The sequence below is a fragment of the Miniopterus natalensis genome, chromosome 3 (assembly GCF_054644295.1).
Source record: "Miniopterus natalensis isolate mMinNat1 chromosome 3, mMinNat1.hap1, whole genome shotgun sequence".
Classification (NCBI taxonomy): Eukaryota; Metazoa; Chordata; class Mammalia; order Chiroptera; family Miniopteridae; genus Miniopterus; species Miniopterus natalensis.
Window position 1 is genome coordinate 99225949 of NC_142083.1, and position 22547 is coordinate 99248495.

The 22547-nt window shown below is 47.7% G+C and overlaps 1 protein-coding gene across 1 annotated transcript in view; it reads right to left on the minus strand.

Moving 5' to 3' along the window:
- Nucleotides 1–22547, minus strand: part of DNAH3 (dynein axonemal heavy chain 3) — a 147512-nt gene that overhangs the window by 12695 nt on the left and 112270 nt on the right. Inside the window, exons 50-55 of the mRNA XM_087815176.1 lie at nucleotides 21794–22010; nucleotides 19710–19892; nucleotides 13687–13885; nucleotides 8240–10381; nucleotides 4008–4233; nucleotides 923–1167 (exon numbers count right to left, since the gene is read on the minus strand). Coding sequence (XP_087671302.1) covers nucleotides 923–1167; nucleotides 4008–4233; nucleotides 8240–10381; nucleotides 13687–13885; nucleotides 19710–19892; nucleotides 21794–22010 — 3212 coding nt within the window. The remainder of the gene's footprint in view (nucleotides 1–922; nucleotides 1168–4007; nucleotides 4234–8239; nucleotides 10382–13686; nucleotides 13886–19709; nucleotides 19893–21793; nucleotides 22011–22547) is intronic.

Consider the following 22547-nt stretch of genomic DNA (forward strand, 5'->3'; position numbering starts at 1 on the left):
TTGCATGGATTTCGGGGCACTGGCATGGTGGGGAGCGGGGGTCTTAAAGGTAAGTCCCTGCAGCAGGTGCGTCCTCCTTGACTGTCTTGTCCCTGCTCCGCCCCGTGGAAGGGTCAGGTGGTCTGTGTAGCCACCCGGCTGGGGTGTGTAGGCAGAAGGAAATGGAGAGGACACTCAGAGAGAATCACTGAGAGGCAATCTGCCTCCTTATCTAAAGAGAACGGCTGAGAATACCCCAAAGTGGGTCATTTTAAGGCTGTTGAACAGAATCAGCCTGTGGGTGAGAGAGGGGGAATCCAACCTTAAACCACAATGACCTGGGGTTGCTTTTTAGCAGTTTGATGATCGGCTCTAACAAGAGCATTAGGTCAGTATTTAGTAAAGTTAGGCCGTGGATTGGTACGTTAATAGAAAATATTATATTTCCTTTTCAAGAAGAAGCACAGACAATTATGTCCCAGCTGTATTTCTTCCTTGTTATGCACATGTCAAGAGAGCTACCTAAATGTCATAAATCACCTGATGGCAACTCCGTGGAGAACGGCCACTGTGCCTAAGGTGGGGAAATACACACCAGAGGCAGGGGCCTACATTTTCTCATGATCATGTCACTTCAGTTACTCTTCAGGGGCCCTCCGATTAGGAGCAACAGCTCTTTTCCTGACATGGACATTGACCTGGTTATAGGGCTGCCAGGTTCATTAAAAATACAGGACACTTGGTAAAAGTATAATTTCAGATAAACAACAAGTCCTGTTTAGTGTAAGTATGTCCTAAAGATCACATGGAACATGCTTCTACCGTATTTTACGGACATCCCCCTCTGAGTGTAACCTGAGCACACACCTCATCTCTGCGACCTTCCCCCAGGCAGCCCAGGTGCGCTGTCATCTCCTACCAAGGGGCAGCTGTCATCTCCTACCTAGGGGTCCGAAGTTCCGCCTCTCTTGAACGATGGCGTGGAAGAAGCAAAGGCCGAACAGCAGCTTTTGCCAGATCTCTGGCTTTGTACAGCTTTGGAAGAACACGGGGTCCGAGATGGGGTCATTGAGGTAGGAGCGCAAGAGGTTGGCCCGGAGCCCTTTTGGAGGCTCGTTGGTCATTTTGATCCCATTCTGAAGGATGCTGACTGGAAACTTCTCTGATGGGTAGCTGGTCAGCCACAGCCTGGAAGGACAACAGACCCAACTACTTAGAGCAACGCAATAACTTAAATTGAAAAAACAGTAACAAAAAATAATAGCTCCCATTCATTAAGCACTGCTAGATGCTAAGAATTTAATATGTTCCTTCATTCACTTTGCCGTCACAGCCACCCGCAGTGGAGGGGTTTGCTATCCCTTCTTAGCAGCGAGGAAATGGAGGCTTGGAGATGTCAAGTGGGTGTTTCAAGTGAAATCAGGGCTCCCTGACTGTAAAGTCACTGTCCTAATCCCCATGCCCCAGTCCTCCCCCGCTGGACTGGCCAAGTGTGTACCCTGCACCCAGGAGAGGCTGAAGTGAGCAAAGCATTGTTTCCAGCTTCCAGACACTCACAGCCTTGCTGCTGGGAGAGGAAATGGGGCAAGCAGGGGAGAAAAGACAAGCACACAGAATGCTATAGTACAAGGCACTGTAAAACCAAGGCCACAGGGGGGAAGGGAAATGATGCCCATGGGAAGAAGAGGTTTCTGTTGGGGAGAGAAGTTGGCAAACCATGGCCAGGGAGCTGAATCCAGCGTGGCCTGTTTTTGTAAATAAAGTGTTTTAGGAACCCGGCTATGGCCCTTCATTTACATTCGTGCAGAGTTGCTCAGTTGCGACAGAGATAATATGGCCTGCAAAGTCTAAAATATTCCCCACCTGGCTCTTTATAGGGAAAGTTTGCTGACCTCTGTCATAGAGGAACGGCCTTTGAAACGGGCCTTGAAGGCGTAGAAGGTTTCTTCCTTTAAAATGTAAAAGCTTATCTATGCCCACAAAAAATGGGAACATAGGTAAAAGTATGTAGAAGGGAAAAATTACAATTTTACGACATAGGGGTTAACATTTTGGCATATTGTCCTGTAGGCCTTTTATTCATTTGTTTTTCCTACCCGAGCTCAGGTTACATACACACTGTGGCATCCTGTTTTGTTTCATTTTTGCAGGTTTTTGTTTGTTTTGCTGGACATTAGAGAGGTTTTTAACAGGTGGAGGGAAGGTCATTAAAGACACAGGACACAGGCTGAGCAACCACATGGAGGAGAGAAAGTTGGGATGAGGTAAGGCTTGGCGGGCAGTCTGCTGTGGTCCAGCCATAGGACTGAGAGAGGGGGGAAGAGGCCATAAGCTGGTGGCCTGAGGCCTGACTTTAGTCTGCAGATGGGTGATGTTTGATTCACGCCATGAAAACCAACACAATGCTCTAACATGTTTTTGAAGTAGTTGTCAACTTTTGAAAATCTAGGGCTTTCTTTTAAAATTCTAGATTCCTTTGTACCCTTTAAAATAATTACAAAATCTGATCATAAGAGGCCTGCATTCCTGCATGGCAGCAGTCAGCTGGTATCAGGCAGGAACTGCTCTTCTCTACAGGGCATGTGCTTCTAGCTCACCGCAGTCCCCACCACTCCCTATTGGTGCCCAACACTGAGGCTGACTGTCCGAGATGATTGCTACTGTCCTGTGGAAAGCGGAATATTTCTTGTGCCTAGTCGTCCTCACTCATTTATGTTATGTTCCTCGCTCCTGTAGTCCCTTGAGTTCATGACTTCTGGGTTAGGAACGCATTATAGAAGACCTTAAATATCAGCATGAATAATTTTTTCTTCATTGAGTGTGTCATTGATGGTCAATGAATCAATTCACCATCCCAAATCAAACAGAAGTCTTGAAACTAGTAGATCCCACTTAAACTCTTACATGAATCTTACCTGAGCCTTACATGAGTATAATAAACTACAGCCTTGCCTGGCTTTGTAAATAAACACCAAACGCTTTCCTATTTTCAGGCAGACATGACTAAAATTAAAATACCCACCAAGCTCTGTTGGGTAGAACAAGAGTTGGCAAAGTTTCCCTGTAAAGGATCAAGTAAGTAGTAAACATTACAGCCCTTGCAGGACCATGTGGTCTCTGCCACAATTACTTGCAGCATGAAAGCTGTCATAGATAATATATAAGTGAGCATGGCTGTGCTTCAATAAAACTTTACTTATGGACAATGAAATTTTAATTTCATATCATTTTGATGTGCCATGAAATATTATTCTTCTTTTGATTTTTTTCAACCATTTAAAAATGTAAAAACGATTCTTAGCTTATACACCATACAAGCAGTAGACTGGGTTTGGCCCACGAGCCATAGTTGGCTGACCCCTGCCTGGAATAAGAGAATCACTGAACATTTGAGTTGAAAGGGACTGTGAAGTCTGTTTCATCACTCTGCAAATGCAAAAACCAAGGCCCAGTGGCTAGGCTTTAAAGTTCACAAAAAACAAATAGCTGTGTCCAATGCTGATTAAAATTCCACGGAGCCCAAGAAACATAGGCTAGAGTAAGGACAATGGTGCCTAGATTATAGGTGAGATATTTTTAAAGACAAATAATTTTTAAAAATCGGATTTGCTGACATTTAATGTACCTTCCCAGACACATTTCCTACCACCTCCCCTCAACAACTTCTCACAGCATATGCCCCAGAGTCATAGAGTAACTTCTCAGTGTTTCCTTCACACGCATCTTTGCTTTACAAATGCTGTCCCCTCTGCCTAAAATGTCCTTCTTGGCAAACTCCTATTCATCTTTCAAAACCCCAGGCAAATGTCAGTTCTCCAGTTCTTCCCCGACTTTCCCTTCCCTTTTCTGTGCCCCATGGTTCTTCTTAGAACATGAACATTATTTATCTATTGGCTGCCTTCTGCTAGACTGAGAGCGTCTCAAGGGCAGAACTGTGTCTTGTTCATTTTTGCCCTCCCTGCCACCAGCATGCTGCCTGGAGCTCGAGCTGGGGCCCAGAGACAGGCAGTGGTGGGGCAGAGTCTCACCTGAATCTGACGTTGGTGTTCTCAGGAACAATCACCTCTTCACAGATCTTCTCCAGAGCAGGCATCCAGCTTGTGGCCAGATGGCAGTTCTGTAAGACCACCCAGGTCCCATCTTTGATGGCAATGTTGACCATTTTGGCTGCAATAGGGCCTTGGCCTTGGCCAAGGGATATGATCTGTGTTTTGCTACCTCCCATGCCAACATCTTCAGCAAACTTCAGCAGGCCTGAGACCAGGAGGAAAAGGGGCTTTTAAAAGAGAACCGGCTAAGACCATATTAACAGTAACATCACAGGAGGGGTTGCGTTAAAATTCTGGGATCTGAAAGAAGCGCACTGGCTTCTGTTAATTATAAAATAAGCAAGTCTCTGGGGAAGTTTTAGACTTCTGGTAAGATGAAGAATGAAGATACTATTGATTCCTCTTTTGCTCTGAATACACAAACATTTCTTGCTTTTAAAAAAATTACAAAAACTAGAAAAAAATCAGAATTTGAAAGAAAGAAATTCCCAGGTGCCAAAAATAAAGCGGGAACTAAAACTAGAGAGGTGAGCACATAACCAAAGAACTAGGAACTGGAATTTAGAAATTTATTTTACTAGGAAAAACAGTGAAATTTCAAGTAAGTCTCTTCACTTCTCTCTCCCTCGGAAGTAGCGATGTTACTAGGTTCTGTGACTCCTACCAGAGATATTTTATGCATTTAAATCATGCATAAGCACTATTACGCTTACATGAATTGTAGAATGCTACATTTGCTTTTTACACTTAGAATTTTCCCCACATCAGTATATTTGTAAAGGCCATATCTTTTTCATGGGTACGTGGTATTTCGCCATTGGAAGTACCATACTTTATTTAACCAGTTTAGAGGTTGGCGTTTGTCCATGGGAGATGGGCATAACTTTGTACTCAAACAGGTGCTGGAACTGAGACTTTTTAAAAATAAATAAATAAATAAAGTTAGGATCCTCAAAGGGCTGCACCTTCATGTAGAGAAGGCCAGAAATCTGGTCACTGACTCAAGAAGCAATATGGAAGCTTGTCACTGGCTTGTAGCCTGGATGGAAACAATAAAAACTCTCCAGTGAGAAATCAAAACACCCAGCCTATGCCAAAGGCGAGGAGGGGTATGAATTTGCAGGGCACCCTGTGGCGTGGGATTCCCAAGCTGAGAAATTCCCTTATACAATTGACCTGGAACTTGAACCTCCTGGAGCACTACTATTTGCATACGTAAAATTGTTCTGTTAAGACACTCCTAAAACTCAAGATATATGAGATTCCCACAGAACAACACAAGCTTGCTGATTGTGAACACACAACAAAAAATTACCAACTATATGAGAAAATACACGGCCATAGGGACAGTTAGCACATACAATAAATGGGAGAATTAACACCCCAAGGATTACATATGGACTCTGCTGCGGGTTGAATTCTGTCCCCTCCAAATCCATATCTTGAAGTCCTAATTCCCAAGACCTCAGAATATGGCTGTATTTGGATATAGGGTCTTTAAAGAGGTAGTTAAATTAAAATGAGGTCATTAGGGTATGTCCTAATCCAACATGACTGGTGTCCTTCTAAGGAGAGGACACTCAGAGAGAGAAGACCATGTGAAAACACAGGAAGAAGGTGTCACGAACAAGCCCAGGAGAGCAGCCTCAGAAGAAACCAACCCTGCAGACACCTTGAATTTGTACTTCTACTCTGCAGAATTGGGAGAAAATATATTTCTGTTGGTTAAGTCACCAGTCTTTGGTATTTGTTGTGGCAGCCCTAGCAGATTGATATAGCCTCGAAAAAAGACCATAAAAAACCCCCAAAACAACCACACATCTTAAAATCATTAAAGGAACACAAAGCTAATAAAATTCAGAGTTCTACAAAAATATATATATATATACATGGATTTGGAAAAAAACAAAACTTTGAGAAATGGAAAGCATTGTTCCTGAAGACAATAACTCAAAGCACTGATTGTTTAAAAGAGCAGGTTAGACACAAAGAGAATTAGGGAACAGTCTAGTCTGCCAACAATGATCCACCCAGTAGTAATGGGCACCCCAGCACCCTGGTGTGGTTTCCAAATACCAGGAGCTTCTGAGAGAACTGGAGTTCCTTGCAGAAATGTTTGTACGAGATGATTCTGGAATATATGGAATCTCCACAGCAAGGCAGCTATCAAAAACTCCTGGGGTTACAGGAAAGGATATAGGCATGAAGGTCTCTCACAGGCCAGAGAGGAAATAATTTGAGCATCAGAAAGAACAGTGATGGCAGGGGAGTAAAATACCACCATATTTGAAACATCTGATATGTTAAAATCCATGCATTCACAATGGTACCAAATAATCTTACCGCATAAGTAAGTTTGGAGGTTACCAGGGCACAACTCATTCTGGAAGCTGCTAAATAGAGAATGAACCAAGCATTTTCCCTGCCAGTCCTTTTCAATCTATACTCACAGTAAAGCAAAGAGTTGACAAAGGAAAATTCTTTATGGAAGAGTTCTAGCTAATAAATGTGGAAGGAATGATAGAATTAAAATACCATCATTTTGCAGCCCCTAAGGAAATCATGGACCCGGGTAACGATTCCTAAGGCAGCGAAAACCATTAGGCCAGTGGTTCCAGTATTGGCTGCACGTCGGAATTACCCGAAAAGCTTTATAAAACACAACACAATGCCTGGGTCTCGCCCACAAAGATTTTAATTTAATTGGTGGAGGGCGTGGCCTTGGCATGGAGATTTTTCTTAAAGCTCTGTGCAGCCAAGATTGAGAACCATTACAGTGCATGATGGGAAACTTTCTAGGGGGGCCGGTGGAAGTGTGGGAGGGCGGGTCAGGTGGACAATGCTTGAGCCCACGGGTCAACCGTAATCAGAAAAAAATGGGCAGCCAGACGGCATGTGCGTCCCGGCCTGTGGTGTCTCCTGAGTTGTTGTTCGTGCTGAACCTGACCAAGCCTCCGGCACAGGGGAGAGGGAGCAGGCCTTGCGCACCGCTGGAGGCGAGTGGCCCGTCCTCTACCCACACGCCATCACTTTGCAGATCATATTCTGACCTTCCCCCATGTGTCTTCAGTCCTGGTTACTGCTAGTTTCTCTCACTTAAATCTGCCACAATAAGGACATAGAGAGAAAGAGCAAAGGTACGAGATGGGGGCCATAAATTGATCTTTGGCAGTAACATTTTGGCATAGGAACCTGGAAAGGAGACCAGTTCATATCAGCTGCCTCCGACCTCCGTTGAGGGGCGGGGTGCTGGCTTTTCCCCTGGGTCAGGATGTGCGTGAAACTCCTCAGCCTCACAGAACAGGTCAACCTTGTCATTGGCATTTGTGGTGCTCTTTCTTCATTCAGCTACAGAGAAAACTAAAGCTTTGCAATCCTCCAACAGAACAGAAGACTAATCTATTCCTGCCAACAACTCATACTCTTTAATAAGCACAGATGATTTCCGGAAAGATACACAAACCGGTAATAGTAGTTACTTCTGGGAGCATTAGGAGGAATATATACCTTTCACTGAGTTTCCCAACCTCAGCACTACTGACATCTTGGGCCAGGTAATCCATTGTTGTGGGGCATCCTGCGCACAGTGGGATGTTCAGCAGCATCCTTGGCCTCTATCTACTAGATGCCAGTAGCACCCCCTAGTTGCGACAACAAAAATGTTTTCCCAGTTTGTCAAATGTCCCTTGAGGGGGCAAAATGGCTGTGGTTGAGCCACAGTCCTATACCTTGTGGCATTGTTTGATTTTTTAAAAATTATTACTCAGTATTAATTATTCAAAAAATTCAAAAATTAAAAGAGAGAAAAGCCTAGCTGAGAGACGTGATAGTGAGAAAAAATGATTTAAGACAAAGGTGACAAATTAGCAACCAGGCTAAATCTAGCCCCAGCTTGGCCCTCGCAACAGTTTTAAGAAAAATTTGAATGAGTTATTAAGGTGTAAAAATGGGTGATTTCCGCATTTCTTGTTTCTCTTGAAAAATGAGACGATCTGGCTCACATTACCAGAGGACTCATGCATGGGCACTGAGTAGCAGCTGCCCCTTTAGGTGGGAAAAGAAGCCTGCAGTCGCCCAGCCCCCTCTTGGCCTGTTCAATGCTCTGCCTTCAAAGCCATCTGAGTTCGACACTCCTGCTACAAGGGACATACAGCTGTCATCCATGCACACGCTGGGCGCTTTATGTCCTTCACACTACATTCTACCCTTACCTGCCATTGGGTCTGCGCCGGGAGAGAGCACGAAAATGAGTGGCGTACAGCAGCTGGAGTCATTGTAGGACCCCTGGAGGTCAAACGTAGGGGCCTCAATGTACGCGTTGCCCATGTGCTCAGCAATGAACTGCCGGGTGGCTGGAATCATCTTGTCGGGCCGCAAACATCGGAGGACGGCCATCTTCTCCAGCCCTTGAAGGAACTTCCAAGACCCCGGGAAATCCTCCTCCTGGGGCCAGGCTGAGTCGTAGATGAGCTTCCACTCGCTGGCGTTTTGTTTGAAATGTTCCATCAGGCCTCTGAGCTTGGGCAAGGTGGACGCGCGCACCACCTCGGCCCACGCTTTCTCAGACAGCCACTCGGACGCTGGGTTGGGGAAGGGGTTGTCCAGGGCAATGCCTCCGGTGAGAAGAAAGTACCAGATTTCCTCGTTAATCTTCTTTTTCTCTTTCAAGATGCCGATGGTCAGCAGGAGCGAGAAAAGCAGCTTGTCCTTCTCGAACAGGGAGCGGCAGACGTTGTTGTAGATGCTGAGGGTGAAATGCTCGATGATGTACTCGATGCGCAGCTCCAGGTCCTCGCTCTTGCCGCTGTGGGCCAGGGAGTGCGTGTAGAGGTTGATGAACCACGTCAGGGAGTACTGGTACATCGGCTCGATGTTGGCCAGGTCGGAGATGCAGAAGAAGACGGTGGCCGAGTGCACGGCCACAGGCTTGTAGCCCAGCCGAGTCTCGTCGATCTGCGTTTCTGTCACAGAGGCAATTTTCTGTTTCTCGGAGATCTCTTCAGACAGCTCTTTGGAGGACGACAAGACTTTGATGGCAGTCTCGTCCTCGAGGATGTTGCCCTCGGACAGGGAGAGGACCTCCAAGATCTTATCTTCTATCTCCTTCAGCTGCTTTTTGTTCTCGGCACTTTCCACAATCAACTGGTTCTTCTTCTCTTCCAGCTCCGGCTTCTCCTTGGCAGCCACGATGCCCAGGAGCTGATCCTGGAGGCCCAAGGGGGTGATCATGAAGTTGAGGAGGCAGACTTTCACGGCGACTTCAGGGAGGTAATGCGGGTTCCTCAAGCGGGTCGTGATGTATAACTTGAAGTCCTTGGAGTATTCAATGATGTTTTCGCCCAGCCTCATGTATTCAACCCCTTGCTGCTTGAACGTGGACTTGAGCAAGATGGGTTCAATAAAGGCATCCAGCTCTTCTCCAACGTTTTCTAGTAAGACGGGGGTGCCAAACTGCAGAGCATTTTCCAGGGTCCTCACGTAGCTGCTGTCTGTGAACTTGGTGACAGACAGCTTATTCACTTTTTCCATGTTCTTGACCCACTTGTTGGCCTGGCCCTGAGGGTCGATCATCAAGGCCCAGCGTCTGGAGTTGGACACAATGATGCCATTGTCGATGGAGAAGGAGTCTACTGGCAGCCCAGCGATCTGCCAGGCGCGAATTTTTATGGGATCCCCTAATGTGTTGCTGAGACTGAAGTCACTGGAGCCGGGGATGATCCTCTCTTTACATTGAGCCAACCACTGCTTTTGGCACGTGGCCCGATAATCCACTGTAAAAGCCCCCAGGTAAGCCACGGTCCCCGAGGACACCAACACATCCCCTGTCAGATTAATGTAGCGGATCCCCAGCTGCCGGGCAGCTTCCGTCCATCGGTCCTTCTCTCCCCCAAGACCGCTGATCAGCTTTTCTGCCCTGATCAGCTTTTCGGAGCAGATATGGATGTTTTCTTCCAAGGTCATTTTCTTGGCATTCGTCTCTTCAAAGTCATCGTTCAGGGCCTGGAGGCGGTCTTCCACCAGCTTCAGCTCTGCTCGCTTCTGGTTCAGCTTCTGCATCTGTGCACCCAGCTTCCCCTCAGCCTCCTTCAGCCGCTCCCGCTTGGGAGCCACCACCTTGGCCACGCGGTCGTACACCTCCATGGCCCTCACCCACTTGCACAGACCCTCGCAGGCAGATGACACATTTTTAATGACAGCTGGCTGGAAATCTGGATGGTCAATAAACCTTTCTCGGATCCGTTTCATGATCACCAGGGGGATATTGTCTTTGTCATATGTCTTAAGACTCTCCAGGAATTTCAGATCTCCAAGAATCTTTCTCGATACCCCCCAGTAATCTTCTATCATTTTCCCTGTTTGGGACGAGCAACAGAGATAAGACTATTATTAAGATGTTCTGCCTGACACTTAAAGCTTTGCAGTGACTACTCTTCAGATCTGGCAAAAAAATTCAAAGTCCTACAGAGAAAGGGCAGACAAAATACTCTGTATGATACCATAATGATGGACCCTCCATTGTATATTTTGTCCAAACCCACAGAATGTACACCACCAAGAGCAGGCGATCGTGTAAACTATGTATGGCCTTTGGGTGATTACGATGTGTTAGTGCAGGTTCATCATTTGTAACAAATCTGGGGGGATGTTGACGATGGGGGAGGCTGTGCTTGTGTGGGGGCAGGCGAATATGGGAAATCTCTTTGATGTGAACTTAAAGCTACTTTAAAAATATAAAATCTAAATAAAAAAAGAAAAGTCTAAGCCCTTCACCATGGCTTGGGAGGCCCACCGACCTCACCCACCCCATCGCTGCCTTGCTCCTTGGATTTCAGTAACGAAGGACTTCAACCCCTTGATCCCTAGTGCTTCCCTACCACGAGCTGTGAATGCCTCTAGCTGGCTCCTGACCAGACTTGAGGCTCTTTTTTTTTTTTTTTTTAAGTGTTTTGTGTTTTTTTTTTTTAATATATCTTTATTGATTTCAGAGAGAGGAAGAGAGAGAGATAGAAACATCAATGATGAGAGTCACTGATTGGCTGCAGCCCGCAACTCGGGCATGTGCCCTGACCGGGAATCGAACCCCGATCGCCTGGATCCTAGGTCGACGCTCAACCGCTGAGCCACGCCCGGCCAGGCCGAGGCTCATTTTTAAAGCCACCCTTCCCTAAGCCACAGAGAGGTTTCCCTAGATGACCCTCACTAAAGCGGGCCCCTCTGTCCCTCCCCCAGCATTTTCTTTCGTCTCAGCTGCTAGAACGCCCATTCCTTTTATAGCATTTATTTCAATCTGCGATTTTTTCTTACTTTTTATTGTCAGCCTCTCCCTCAAAGCTGTGAGCTCCAGCTGTATTTGCTATGCTCTGGCACAGTGCCTGAAACTCAGTCTTCAATTAGTATGTGCTGAATGAATGTTGCCTCTTATCCCAGCCATGGATGGAGAGGGCAAAAGAGCCAAGTCTGGGAGGTGGTTGGATGGAACCCGATGAGTCTTCCTTGTGAGAGAGTGGGGGAGGCCCGAGAGAAATCGAGGGTGAAAAAAGAAGCTTGCAACTGGCCAGAAGGCCATCCGTGACCTGCCCAGGAGCAAAGCAGGGTCCTATTCTCCTTAGCACCCATGCTGACAAAGGGCTGACTGGGTGAGCCCCTTCCTCATCCCAAGGCAGTGCTCCTTTTAAGGGTTGATGTGTTGAAAAGATTGGAGGTCTTTTTGGCTCATGGCACTGTAAATACTTGCCAAGCTCTGGCTCATCAAAAAAAGTGGTACTTGAGTCCTGGCTGAGTGGCTCAGTTGGTCAGAGAGCCATCCTGTACACCAAGAGGTGGGAGGTTCGATTCCTAGTCAGGGCACACACCTTGGTTGTAGGTTTGATCCCAGGTCGGACAATCAATCGATGTTTCTCTCTCACAGTGATCTCTCTCTCCCTCTCTCTCTCTCTCCCCCCTTTCTCTATCTCTTAAATCAATAACATCATCTTCGAGTGAGCATTAAAAAAAAAGTTGCACTTGAGACATTATATTAATTACAATAGGTCAAATGTGTCCTGTTCCTAATGCAAGCACAGCAATCAAACAAATATTTCCCATGAAGGTTTTTGACTGCCTTCAGGAAAATGACCTGCTCCATTTAAATTCAAGACGCCCCAAATGAACTCAATTGCTCTTGCTCCACTCCAATGTACTGGCTGAATCCTGCGGGTTAAGTGAACAATATATACAACTTGCTTTACTTTTGAAATAGAAAGGCGAACGATGGGTCCTGTGTGGATCATCAATGATCCACGAAGAGAACTGACTTTTGGGGCCTGGCCATGCTTTGTGCACCATCTCAACCCTGGCTGCACCTTCGACCACCCAGGAGTTTAAAAAAACTCTAATGCTCAGGCTATATCCCAGACCAATGGAATAGGGATCTTTACAGACCCCTAAGAGGGGGAGGGCTGAGGGCATGGGCTCCAGCCTTCTTTATACTCCCAGGGGGTTCTAGGCACAGCCAGAGTGGAGACCCACTGAGCACACCTCAACTGCTGCCCTAAAGGATCCCCCTGTCGAGTCCACACCCTCCTTGTCCATTCCTGGTCCCCTCTGCATCTTCTTCATGGGGTTTATGGCTGAAAACCAGCCAGGAACCAGGGAGTGCTAACCAGTGGGAAGCAGAAGCCAGGATCCTTGTTCCACTCCAAGACCCCTGACTTGATACGGAGATGCTACATATAACTCAGATTTTAAGGAGATCTAATATTCACCTATTAATGCTTCTAGCCTCACTTACACAAGGAGCTTTCCTCCCTCCCCTAGAAGCCTTGTCTCCCCTCCTCCCCTCCCCGGCTGCGCCTGCCTCCCTCGGCCTCCTCTACCGGCTCATGCTCCACCCCACCCCACCCCACCTCTCTCCTCATGGTGTGTCTTGGTCTCCTTGTCTTTGTCTCTCTTCCACTTGCTCTATGTTTGTGTGTCTCTGCGTCTGTCTCCATTTCTCTCTCACTCTCATCTCAGCCTTTGTGTCTCTGTCTTTGTTTCTCTTCACACCCCCATGTCTGCCTCGTGTTTCTCTATCTGACACTGTGTGCATCTCTCCCTCTCCGCCCCCTCTCTGTCCCCCTCCTACTTCCTTTCCCTCCTGACCTCTCTCCGTTTGTTTTCTCTTTGTGCCTATGTGCGTGCATGTCATGTGTCTGCACATACGACCATGTGTGTACGTGTATGCATGTGCACATCCATGTGTGCACGTGGGCGCATGTGTCCATGTGCACGCGTGTGTGTGTATGCATCTAGATGTCTGGGTCTCCGATTCTTTCTCAGTATTAGTCTCTCTTGTTGCTCTGTCTCTGTCTCACTAGCTTTCGGTGGTTCTCTCTCTCTGTCCCTCTGTCTCTCTGTCTCCCTCGAGCCTTCTGTTTCTCTCTCTCCCTCTGACCCCCACACTACTCTGTGTGTCGTTGCCCCACATCAGCCCCTTTGTCTCCAGGACCTTCATTTTTGTAATAATTTGCAGGCAGGAGCCTTGACTCAGCTCGGCCTCGCCTACAGATACCTGCATTTTCCTGGCTGGCCGAGAGGAGAGGGGATGGCAAAGATGCTCTGGGGAGCACCGACGCCCTGGTGCCTCTCTCATTTCCTCCAAGATTCCGCGCACTGCCCGGTGCTGGGGGGTACCTACCGCTGCCACTGGGGTCCGGCTTCCTCTCTGGTCTCAGCCCTTTCATGACACAAATGCTCTCCATGACTAGCTTGACGGGGCCTGGGGGGTTCTGCATCGACTTCACCAGTGAGATGTCCGCTGGGTTCAGGGTGTCGAGCGCAGCCAGTGCGGCCTCCAGTGCCGGCATGGCCTCTGCCAGGTCCCCCTCGCATTCGTCCTGCAGGCAGCACAGGGACAAAGGAGTGAGCGCCAGTGCCTGGCACCCGGGGGCAGGGAGCAAAGCTCTGCTCCTGGAGAAAGCCGGGGAAGTGGGCAGAGGCATCCCTGCACCTCCATGCTTCCAGGAAGGCGGCCCGGAGCTCTGCGTGCAGGAAGGCCTGTGAGGCCCTTGGGGGCTGCAGCTTGGATGCCTTGGACATTTAAGAATTCACCTGGTTTGTGATCTTTAAAAAAAAAGTAAGCCTTTGATTTTTTTTTAACCCATTCCCAAGAGATCTATGCAGTGGGTGACTTCACACCCACTGATCAGGATGGGCTGAGAGAGGAAGGGTGAGGCTCCAGGGGTGAGTGACAGACGGGAGGAGCCAGCACAAGTTGAGGGAAGAACAGGCGTGAGGCGTGGGAGAGGGGCGGGGACGCACTGCAGGGGCAGGGTCAGGGTCAGGGACGGGCGAAGCTTGGGGCTGGGCAGGAATTTAAGGCCAGAGTTTAAGAATGAAGAACAGGGATAGAGATTGGAGCTGATAGTGAAATCCAGGAAGAGACATTATTTCTTCATTTGAAAACAGAATTAGCTCGGCCGGTGTGGTTCAGCGGTTGAGCATCGACCTAGGATCCCGGAGATTGGGGTTCAATTTCTGGCCAGGGCACATGCCCAGGTTGCGGGCTCGATCCCTGGTGGGGGCGTGCAGGAGGCAGCCCATCAATGACTCTCTCATCATTGATGTTTCTCCCTCTCCCTCTCCCTTCCTCTTTCTGAAATCAATAAAGACATTTAAAAAAAAACACCAAAAAAACAAAACAAAATTAACACAATGAAATATTGTTCAGCCATAAAAAACACTGATTCATGTAATAACACAGATAAGCCTTGAAAACATTATGCTGAGTGACAGAAGCCAGACACAAAAACGCCAGCTGCCACATGATCCCATTTACATGAAATGTGCAGCAAAGAAAATTCCATGGAGGCCGAAAGTAGCTTAGTGGCCGCCAGGGGCTAGGGAGAGGGCAGGGTGGGGAGGGGCTGCTGATGGGTTTCCTTTTGGGGTGATGAAAATATTCTGGAATTAAATAATGCTGATGGTTGTACGACTGTGTGAAAATACTAAAACCGCGGAACTGCGTGATTTAAAAGGGTGAATCTTAACGGTATGTGAATTATATCTCAATTTAAAAAAAGAAAGCTTAACATTGTAAGACTTTTAGAACAGGAAGGGATCTTACAGATGAGTTAGAGGTCCAATTACTAAATCCGAAAAAACAAAAGGAAGAAAAGAAAAAAACCCAAGATTTCATGAAGCAAAATGAGTCAGCTCAGGCCCCACAGCTGGCCATTCAGGGAGCCGAGCTCCAACCCTGAGCTGCTGGCCTCTCATGCAGCCCAAGGGGGGGTCACCCAGCCGCGAGGGAAGCGAACTCCAGGAGACAACGTCAATCCTGGGACAGAGCAGCAAGGGTTGAAGTCTATGTCCTGTAGGTTTATTGTGATAGGCAAACAGGACACGGGTGGTCCTGCTTTCGTGCATGGATGTGTGTGTGCACACGTACACATGTCCGGGGGGGTGTATCATGGCTTCTTTATTTTAGGTTTTCTGCTCTTCTTAGAAACTTACAGCAATGTTTTATTTAGCTTCATTATATTCAAACAACCCCCCACCCCCAAAATGCGCCATGTCAGATGTCCCCAGCATCAGAATGAATGGCTCCGTCCACGGGCCACTCAGTTTGGCCCACTTCAGCCATAGGATGTGCACCAGGGTGGGAGGCAAGAGGGGGAAGAACTAAAACCAGTCCCTGCGCTTCTCACAGTGGCGGCAGAGGATACCAAAGGCATCGATGGGACCACAGCTTTGGCTTCTCGGTGGACTCCCACCATCCCAAGCGCTCATGGCTTCGTGTTATCCATAGTTCCGAGTCCCTCTCTTAGAACCGGCCAGACACCTCGGGGCCCACACTCCTGCTTCGGGTGGCCTGGTGGCTCGGCCCCTTCCCACAGGGTCAAGGCCTGGGTCCGCAGGCTTGTTTGTCAGGTGACTCAAACACGCTCTGATTGTAACATTACCTGTCACGGTGATTTCCAGCCCTGAGAGCATTTGGGGTGTACTCCTCTCCAGGCCCACACCCAGAGATTCTGATTCACTCAGTTTGGGTGGGGTCAGGGCACCTGCATTTTAAACTCCAAAGGTGATTCCGCCTCACAGCTCTGTCAAGAAAGTCCAGTTTACACTTTTGAAATACTGAAAACCAGGCAGGAAGCAATAGGCTTCAGTGCTCAAGAGGAGGTGGCACTTGATGGGTGAAACACCTCCTTAAGACGGTCATTAAAATTATTGTATGACATTCTGGAAAAAACATTTGTAATATGATGGTAAGAAAATTTCAAAATCCCAATGCACACTGCAACCATGCTATGACTGCAACAGCAAAGCTATCCCCGGGTACAGATTGGACTGGAAGGAAAATCGGAAAAGCAAAGGGTTAAAGTTCACTTCTTTTTGTTGTTGTTGCAAATCCTCACTGGACGATATTTTTCCATTAATTTTTAGAGAGAGTGGAAGGGAGGGAGTGAGGGGGAGAGGGAGAGAAACACACACACACATTGATTGGCTGCCTCCCAAATGTGCCCTGACTGGGAATCAAACTTGAGACCCTTGGGTGCATGGGCTGATGCTCTACCACTGACCCATTCTGGTCAGGCCTAAAGTTGACTTTTTAAAAATTCCTTTGCCCTAGCCAGTTTTGCTTAGTGGTTAGAGCATCGGCCAGTGGACTGAAGGGTCCTGGGTTCGATTCCAGCCAAGGGCATGTACCTGGGTTGCAAGCTCCATCCTTGGCCCTGGTCAGGTGGGTGCAGGAGGCAACCAACCGATATGTCTCTCTCTCTCTCCCTCCCTTCCACTCTCTCTGAAAAGCAATGGAAAAAAATATCCTCAGGTGAGGATTTAAAAAAAATTCCTTCATCTGTGTTATTACTGCTAAGTTATTTGTTTTTATGATAAAAAAATTACTATTAAAAATGGCCCCTGTAGTTGGGTGGGGTTGTGTGAGAGACATGAGCACAGTGCATGCTGATGCAATGTAACCCGCTCGGCAGTGACTCTGGCATCATTTATCATCCTCATTAGGGAAAAAAATGATCCATTAACTTCAAAAGAATCGACCAATTTAAGCTGTACTTGTGAAGCCAGTGTTGGGGCCTGAATCTTATCAGCCAGTCCCCTCACCTCCTGGTGTGGATCCCATGCTGGGTGCCCTCCCAGGTCGTCTCCTTTTGAGGGTGTGAGGACATTAGTGGAAATCAGTGGTCCTGGAGGTGTAGCCCTTGAGGTTCAGAAAGGATCTGGCTCCACACAAAAGCCTCAGGGAAACTCAGAGCCAGCACAGATTCCTTCTCCTCCTGGACAGTCTCTTCCCCTCCTGACTCACCTCCGGGATGTCACTCCCAGTCCGGGGACAGGATGGCAGAGCCTTGGACCTCACCCTTCACAGTGAAACCAGGAAGGAGTGTGCCTAGTCCTCGCCTTGTAAACCTCTCACGTCCCTCCTGCTCCAGTGGCTTCTGTTCCCCTCTCACACTGTAGAGCAGAACCCTGGCGGTGAGGTGCCCACGTGTGGTGACAGGCTGGCCTTCACCAAACAGGTAAGTCCGATTGGTACCCGGTAAAGAACAACTGTTTTGGGGAATAGCTAACATGGGCCATCAAGCTCTGACTTTGTGCTGGACACGTTAAAGCTTTACGTGTTTTCTCGTATTATCCCCAGATGAGGAATCTGAGCAAATATTGAGCCCTGATGTGCCCGATTCTAGAATAAAACCATGGAGGAGCTGCACATGTGCCTCCTGGGGCCAGGCCAGCAGTGCATGCGTGGGAAGTGGGCTGGCTGGGGCTTGTGGACGGGACACACACAGGGCAGCACAGTCCCAGGCCACTGACGGCGGAAACCCAGGAAAACAGGTCCCATGTTGCCAGATGTTTGAGTTTTGTCCTCAGAAAAGCTGAAACTTTAAAAATTTTACTTGAAATCTCTTGATTTTTAAAAGTTGATAATTATTCCAAGATTTTTTTAAAAGTGTATGTCAGTGTATATGTGCTTCTTCTGGAATCATGGTCAGATGCAAGGGCTTTGGGATCAGAGAGAGCTCTGGGTTTGAATCCTGCTTCAGTCACCTGGTAGCTTTGTGACCTTGGACAAGTGGTTTAAGTTCCGAGGCCACGGTTTCCTCATCTGCAGACAGGGAGTGATGCCGCTTCCCTCGCTGGGCTCTTAGATGAAAAGGTAATGCAGACCAGAAAGAGGGGGCTACGGTCTCGGCGAGGGAAGGAATTCCCTGTCCCGTTCACTCCGTTTCCCCACCGCCTGGGAAAGCACCGGCACATAACGGGTGTTCAATGAACACTTGCTAAGTGAAGGCGTACGGGAGAAATCACCACGGCGCTTCCAAGTAGTCGCTGTTATTACCATCTTGCCGTAAAAAGGCCAATCACCTGCTGGACCGCGGTTCTTGGTGCCCAGTGGTCACGGTCTTTTATGGTCCCACTGGCTTGCTACCTGTGCTTCACATTCATTGTGTGACTCTGAGACCAGGGACTGGATCCAAGGGAATCTACGAGAGGCCAGGTCTCGGGACTCGCTGGAGAGAAGCCAGTCTGAAAGCCCTGTCCTTTTCTAGAAAGTGCCTCATTATTTATTTATCCTAGAAGCCAGACACAGGCTACTTCTTGTTCAAGCTTCTACTGGAAGAATGGCCAAAAGAATTTCCTAACTGCTCATTTAGAGCATAGGGACAAGTATCTTAAACTACGTGCCATGCCCCCTGGATTCCACTCCCACCAGCTCGCTGTGCAGCTCTGGAAGGTGGTTTCACCCAGGGGCGAGCCTCCATGCTGCTGACTTTCAGATATTGTTCCCTGTCATTCCTACGTCCAAGGCAGTTGTACTACTTTAATGGAATCGTGTAGCTGAAAGTGCTTTGAGAAATATATAACATCGCATGACTGTAAGGCAGGTTTGCTTCTAATAGCTCCTAATAGCTTTTCTTCTAGTAGGAGAAGCCTGTCCCAGGACCTTCAAATGGAGTACTATAGGTTCTATCACCTGCCATTCAACTAATGTTCATTCCACCCCTATGACACGCCAGGCACATCTGAGCAAAACCATGATGGAGGAGAGAGAGATATCCAATCTGGACTGGAAGAGCGTTCTAGGCAGAGGAAACAGCCCGTGTAAGGGCCCTGGGGTGGGAGTGTGCCTTGCTTTTTTGTTTTTAATATGTTTTTATAGATTTCAGAGAGAGGAAAGGAAAGGTAGACAGAGATAGAAACATTGATGAGAGAGAATCATTACTCAGCTGCCTCCTGCACGCCCCCTGCTGGGTATCGAGCCTGCAACCCAGGCATGCGCCCTGACCAGGAATCGAACCATGACCTCCAGGTCCATGGGTCGACACTCAACCACGGAGCCATGCCAGCCCGGCTGCCTTGTGTTATGTAAAGAACATCTGGAAGGCCAGCATGGCCAGAGCAGAGTGAGCGAGAGGAAAGTCACAGAGATGAGGTTAGGTCATATTGGGTCTTGTAGGCCTTGACTCTGAGGGAGACAAAGAATGTCTGAAAAAAGAGACTGCTTCCTGGAGACTGCCAGGGGTCAGGAAGACTTACTTGCTCATCACATCCCCGCTGTGCCCTGCTGGGAAAGTCACCTCCCCTTTTCAAGTCTCACTCTTCCCATCTGCAAGACGGGCGTGACCACACACGTTTGCAGAACTGTGCTGGCCCTAGTGAAGACACTGGCTCCCCCTTCCTCCCAGCCATCTGTACCTTGATGCCCTGAGCAACGGCAGCAGAAGCATTGGCTTCTTTTTCATCCGCCTGCACCATAAGTTTCTTGGCATCGGCTTCTCTCGTCTCCTCTTCAATTTTCACCATCATATTGGCAGTCTCCTCAGACGTCTGGATGAGTTGGGGTTGGAGGGCGGTCAGTTCTACTTGCATGACTGCCACCTAGCAAGGAGACAGAGAGCTATGTCGATGCTGAAACAGCACGGTGGCAGGGTTTGAAACCATTCTCCAACCTGCGTAATGCAGAAGGTTGATTTGAACACGGGATCTATTTGTTGGCTGGAGTTGACCTCTTTGATCTTCAGTACTTAGTAACTGAGTTTACACTATGTGTTGTAGTTAATGAGCACAGTGCTCACCACTGGACATACAATGATAAACGGAAAGCTTTTAAAAAAGGTATTCCTCCTTGTTGAGCCTACATTCTAGTGTTGGGGGCAGAGAGAGGTAGAACAAAAGCAAGTTAGGGGAAAAAAAAATCTACATTTTTAATTTATTTACTGATTTGAGAAAGAGGAATGCAGGGGGAGAGAAAGAGAAAGAAACAGATTTTGTTGTTCCACCTTTTTATGCATTTGCTGGTTGTTTCTTGTATGGGCCAAGATCGGGATTGAACCTGCAACCTTGGCATATCAGGATGAAGCTCTAATCAACTGAGCTACCGGGCCAGGAAAAGCCTACATTTTTTTTTTTTTTTTTAAGACTGTGAAGGAAACATACATGGCTGGATACTTGGGATAGAAGGAACTTTCAAGGCCATTTTTTCCAACAGTGATGTTCTCTTAAACATTCTGTCAAGTAATTTTCTGGCCACTGTTTGAACACCTCTAGTGATAGGAAGCCCCCCACCTCTGAGGGAAGGTGGGGCACTTTTCGGACCACTCAATGCGTTAGATGTTCCTGATGAAGACCTAGAATTTACCCCCACACAGTTTCACCCACTGGTCCTGATTCTGCTTCCTAAGGTCGCTCAGACACTTGTTTGGAGATGGTTTCAGGACCTTGCGCCCACTGCCCTGCAAGCCCAGGGGAGAGAAGCCCAGAGCACTGGCCTGGCTCTGACACAGGCTCTGGGTCATGCACATCTGACTTTCAGTTCTGCCCGACCTCTTGAGAAACCTACTTACTAAGTTGCATGACTGTGGGCAAGTCACTTGGCCTCATTGCGTCTTGGTTTCTCTGAGTGAAACTTTCCTATACGCAGCACTGAGCATGTGGTAGGGCTCAAGGAATGTTAACTGGCACCTTCATCCTCTGTCTCTTACAAGCAAAGGACCCCGAGTTGAACCCAGCACCCCCAGGAACAGAGCAACGAAGGATACCCCTCATGTCTCTCCCACCCCTGTGCTGCAGTGTTCGTGCATTTGCTGTGCTCAGCAACAGGACAAACCTACTGTAAATCACTCAGTTGTTTCAGATCTTTATCGGTGTTGAAAATTCCTGTCTTAATGTGGCTCTCATTTTAGATGGCTTGTCAAGATGGCTTGTCCCAGCACAAATGAATTACTAATTCATAGGCCAGGCATTTTGTACTGTGTCAGCTCTTTTAATCTTCATAATAGCCCTACAAAGACCGTTATCACCTATTTAACAGAAGAGGAAACTGAGGCCCCAAGAGGTTCAAAGTACTATAGCTGGTAAGTTGTGGAGCCGGAATTGGAGGCCAGGACTATCTGACTCTAGGATAACTGCTGCCTTACTCTGCCTAGCTCCCCTCTGACAGTATCCAGGCCAGGGCAAGGGTAAGGCAAGTGAGGCACTCACCCTGGGCACAAAATTTAAGGGGCACCAAAAAATTAGTACTCAAGATAAATAGTATTTAATTGCAATATTTTAAGTAAAAATTAATGCAAAAAAATCCATGGTGAACAAAATAGCAAAATCTTGATTAAAGATAACTCCATAGGCTGGGTTTAGGCTGAAGCAAGTGAGGGAGTTCTGCACATGCAGCTCAGATGCCGTCTGCATTGGGCGCCCTCTGAATGCTGCATCTGAACAAGAGGCTCCCTGTGTCCGCCTGCTCCTGGGCCTCTCTGTCCCTGGTCTACTTTGGCAGTGCTCACCTGGGAAGCTGCGAAGTCGAGTTTCTGCAGGCCAGTCAGGTAGCGGTTCCTCATCATATCAACCTCTTGCCTCTTGCTATTCAAGAGTGTCTTGAAGGTTAGGATCAACTCGAGGTAGGAGGTGGGGGTGACATAGTTGTGTCTGCGAAGAGTGTTGTAATAATCGAGTGACAGTTCCTTCACGCTCTCCTGGAAATATTTGCACATGGAGATGACCCTGCCAAGGCATGAAAGTGGTCAGGCAGGCCCGAGGCACATGCACGGTTGTTACAGGTGGGAGGATGTTTGAAGGCACACTGAGTGTGGCCCGCGGAATCTCGAATTCTCCGAAGCAGGTCAACAGAGCCGCCAGGAGGGTTGGGGAGGTAGATATTCTTCCTAGAATGATCTTTGACCAGGTAATTTCTATCTCTGATCCCTCTGCTGAATCACCAATGCTTGGGCAGGAGCTCTTACCCTCGGGCAGTCTGGTAAAGCATCTGGACTTTGCAGAATAATGTTTTTAAATACAGAAAGGAAACCAGGATTACACAGGAAAACAATTAGGTTGAAATAGAGTTTTCAAAGTATTTTAAAAACCAAATTTGTTTTATAGTCACATATGTGCTTTTTATCAATGCATTAAATTGGGGTCAGCAAACTTTTTCTGGAAAGGGCCAGAGGGTAAATATTTTTGGCTCTGTGGGCTACATGATCTCTGTAGCAACTACTCAACTCTGCCGTTGTAGTGTGAAAAAAGTGGCATGGTTCCAAT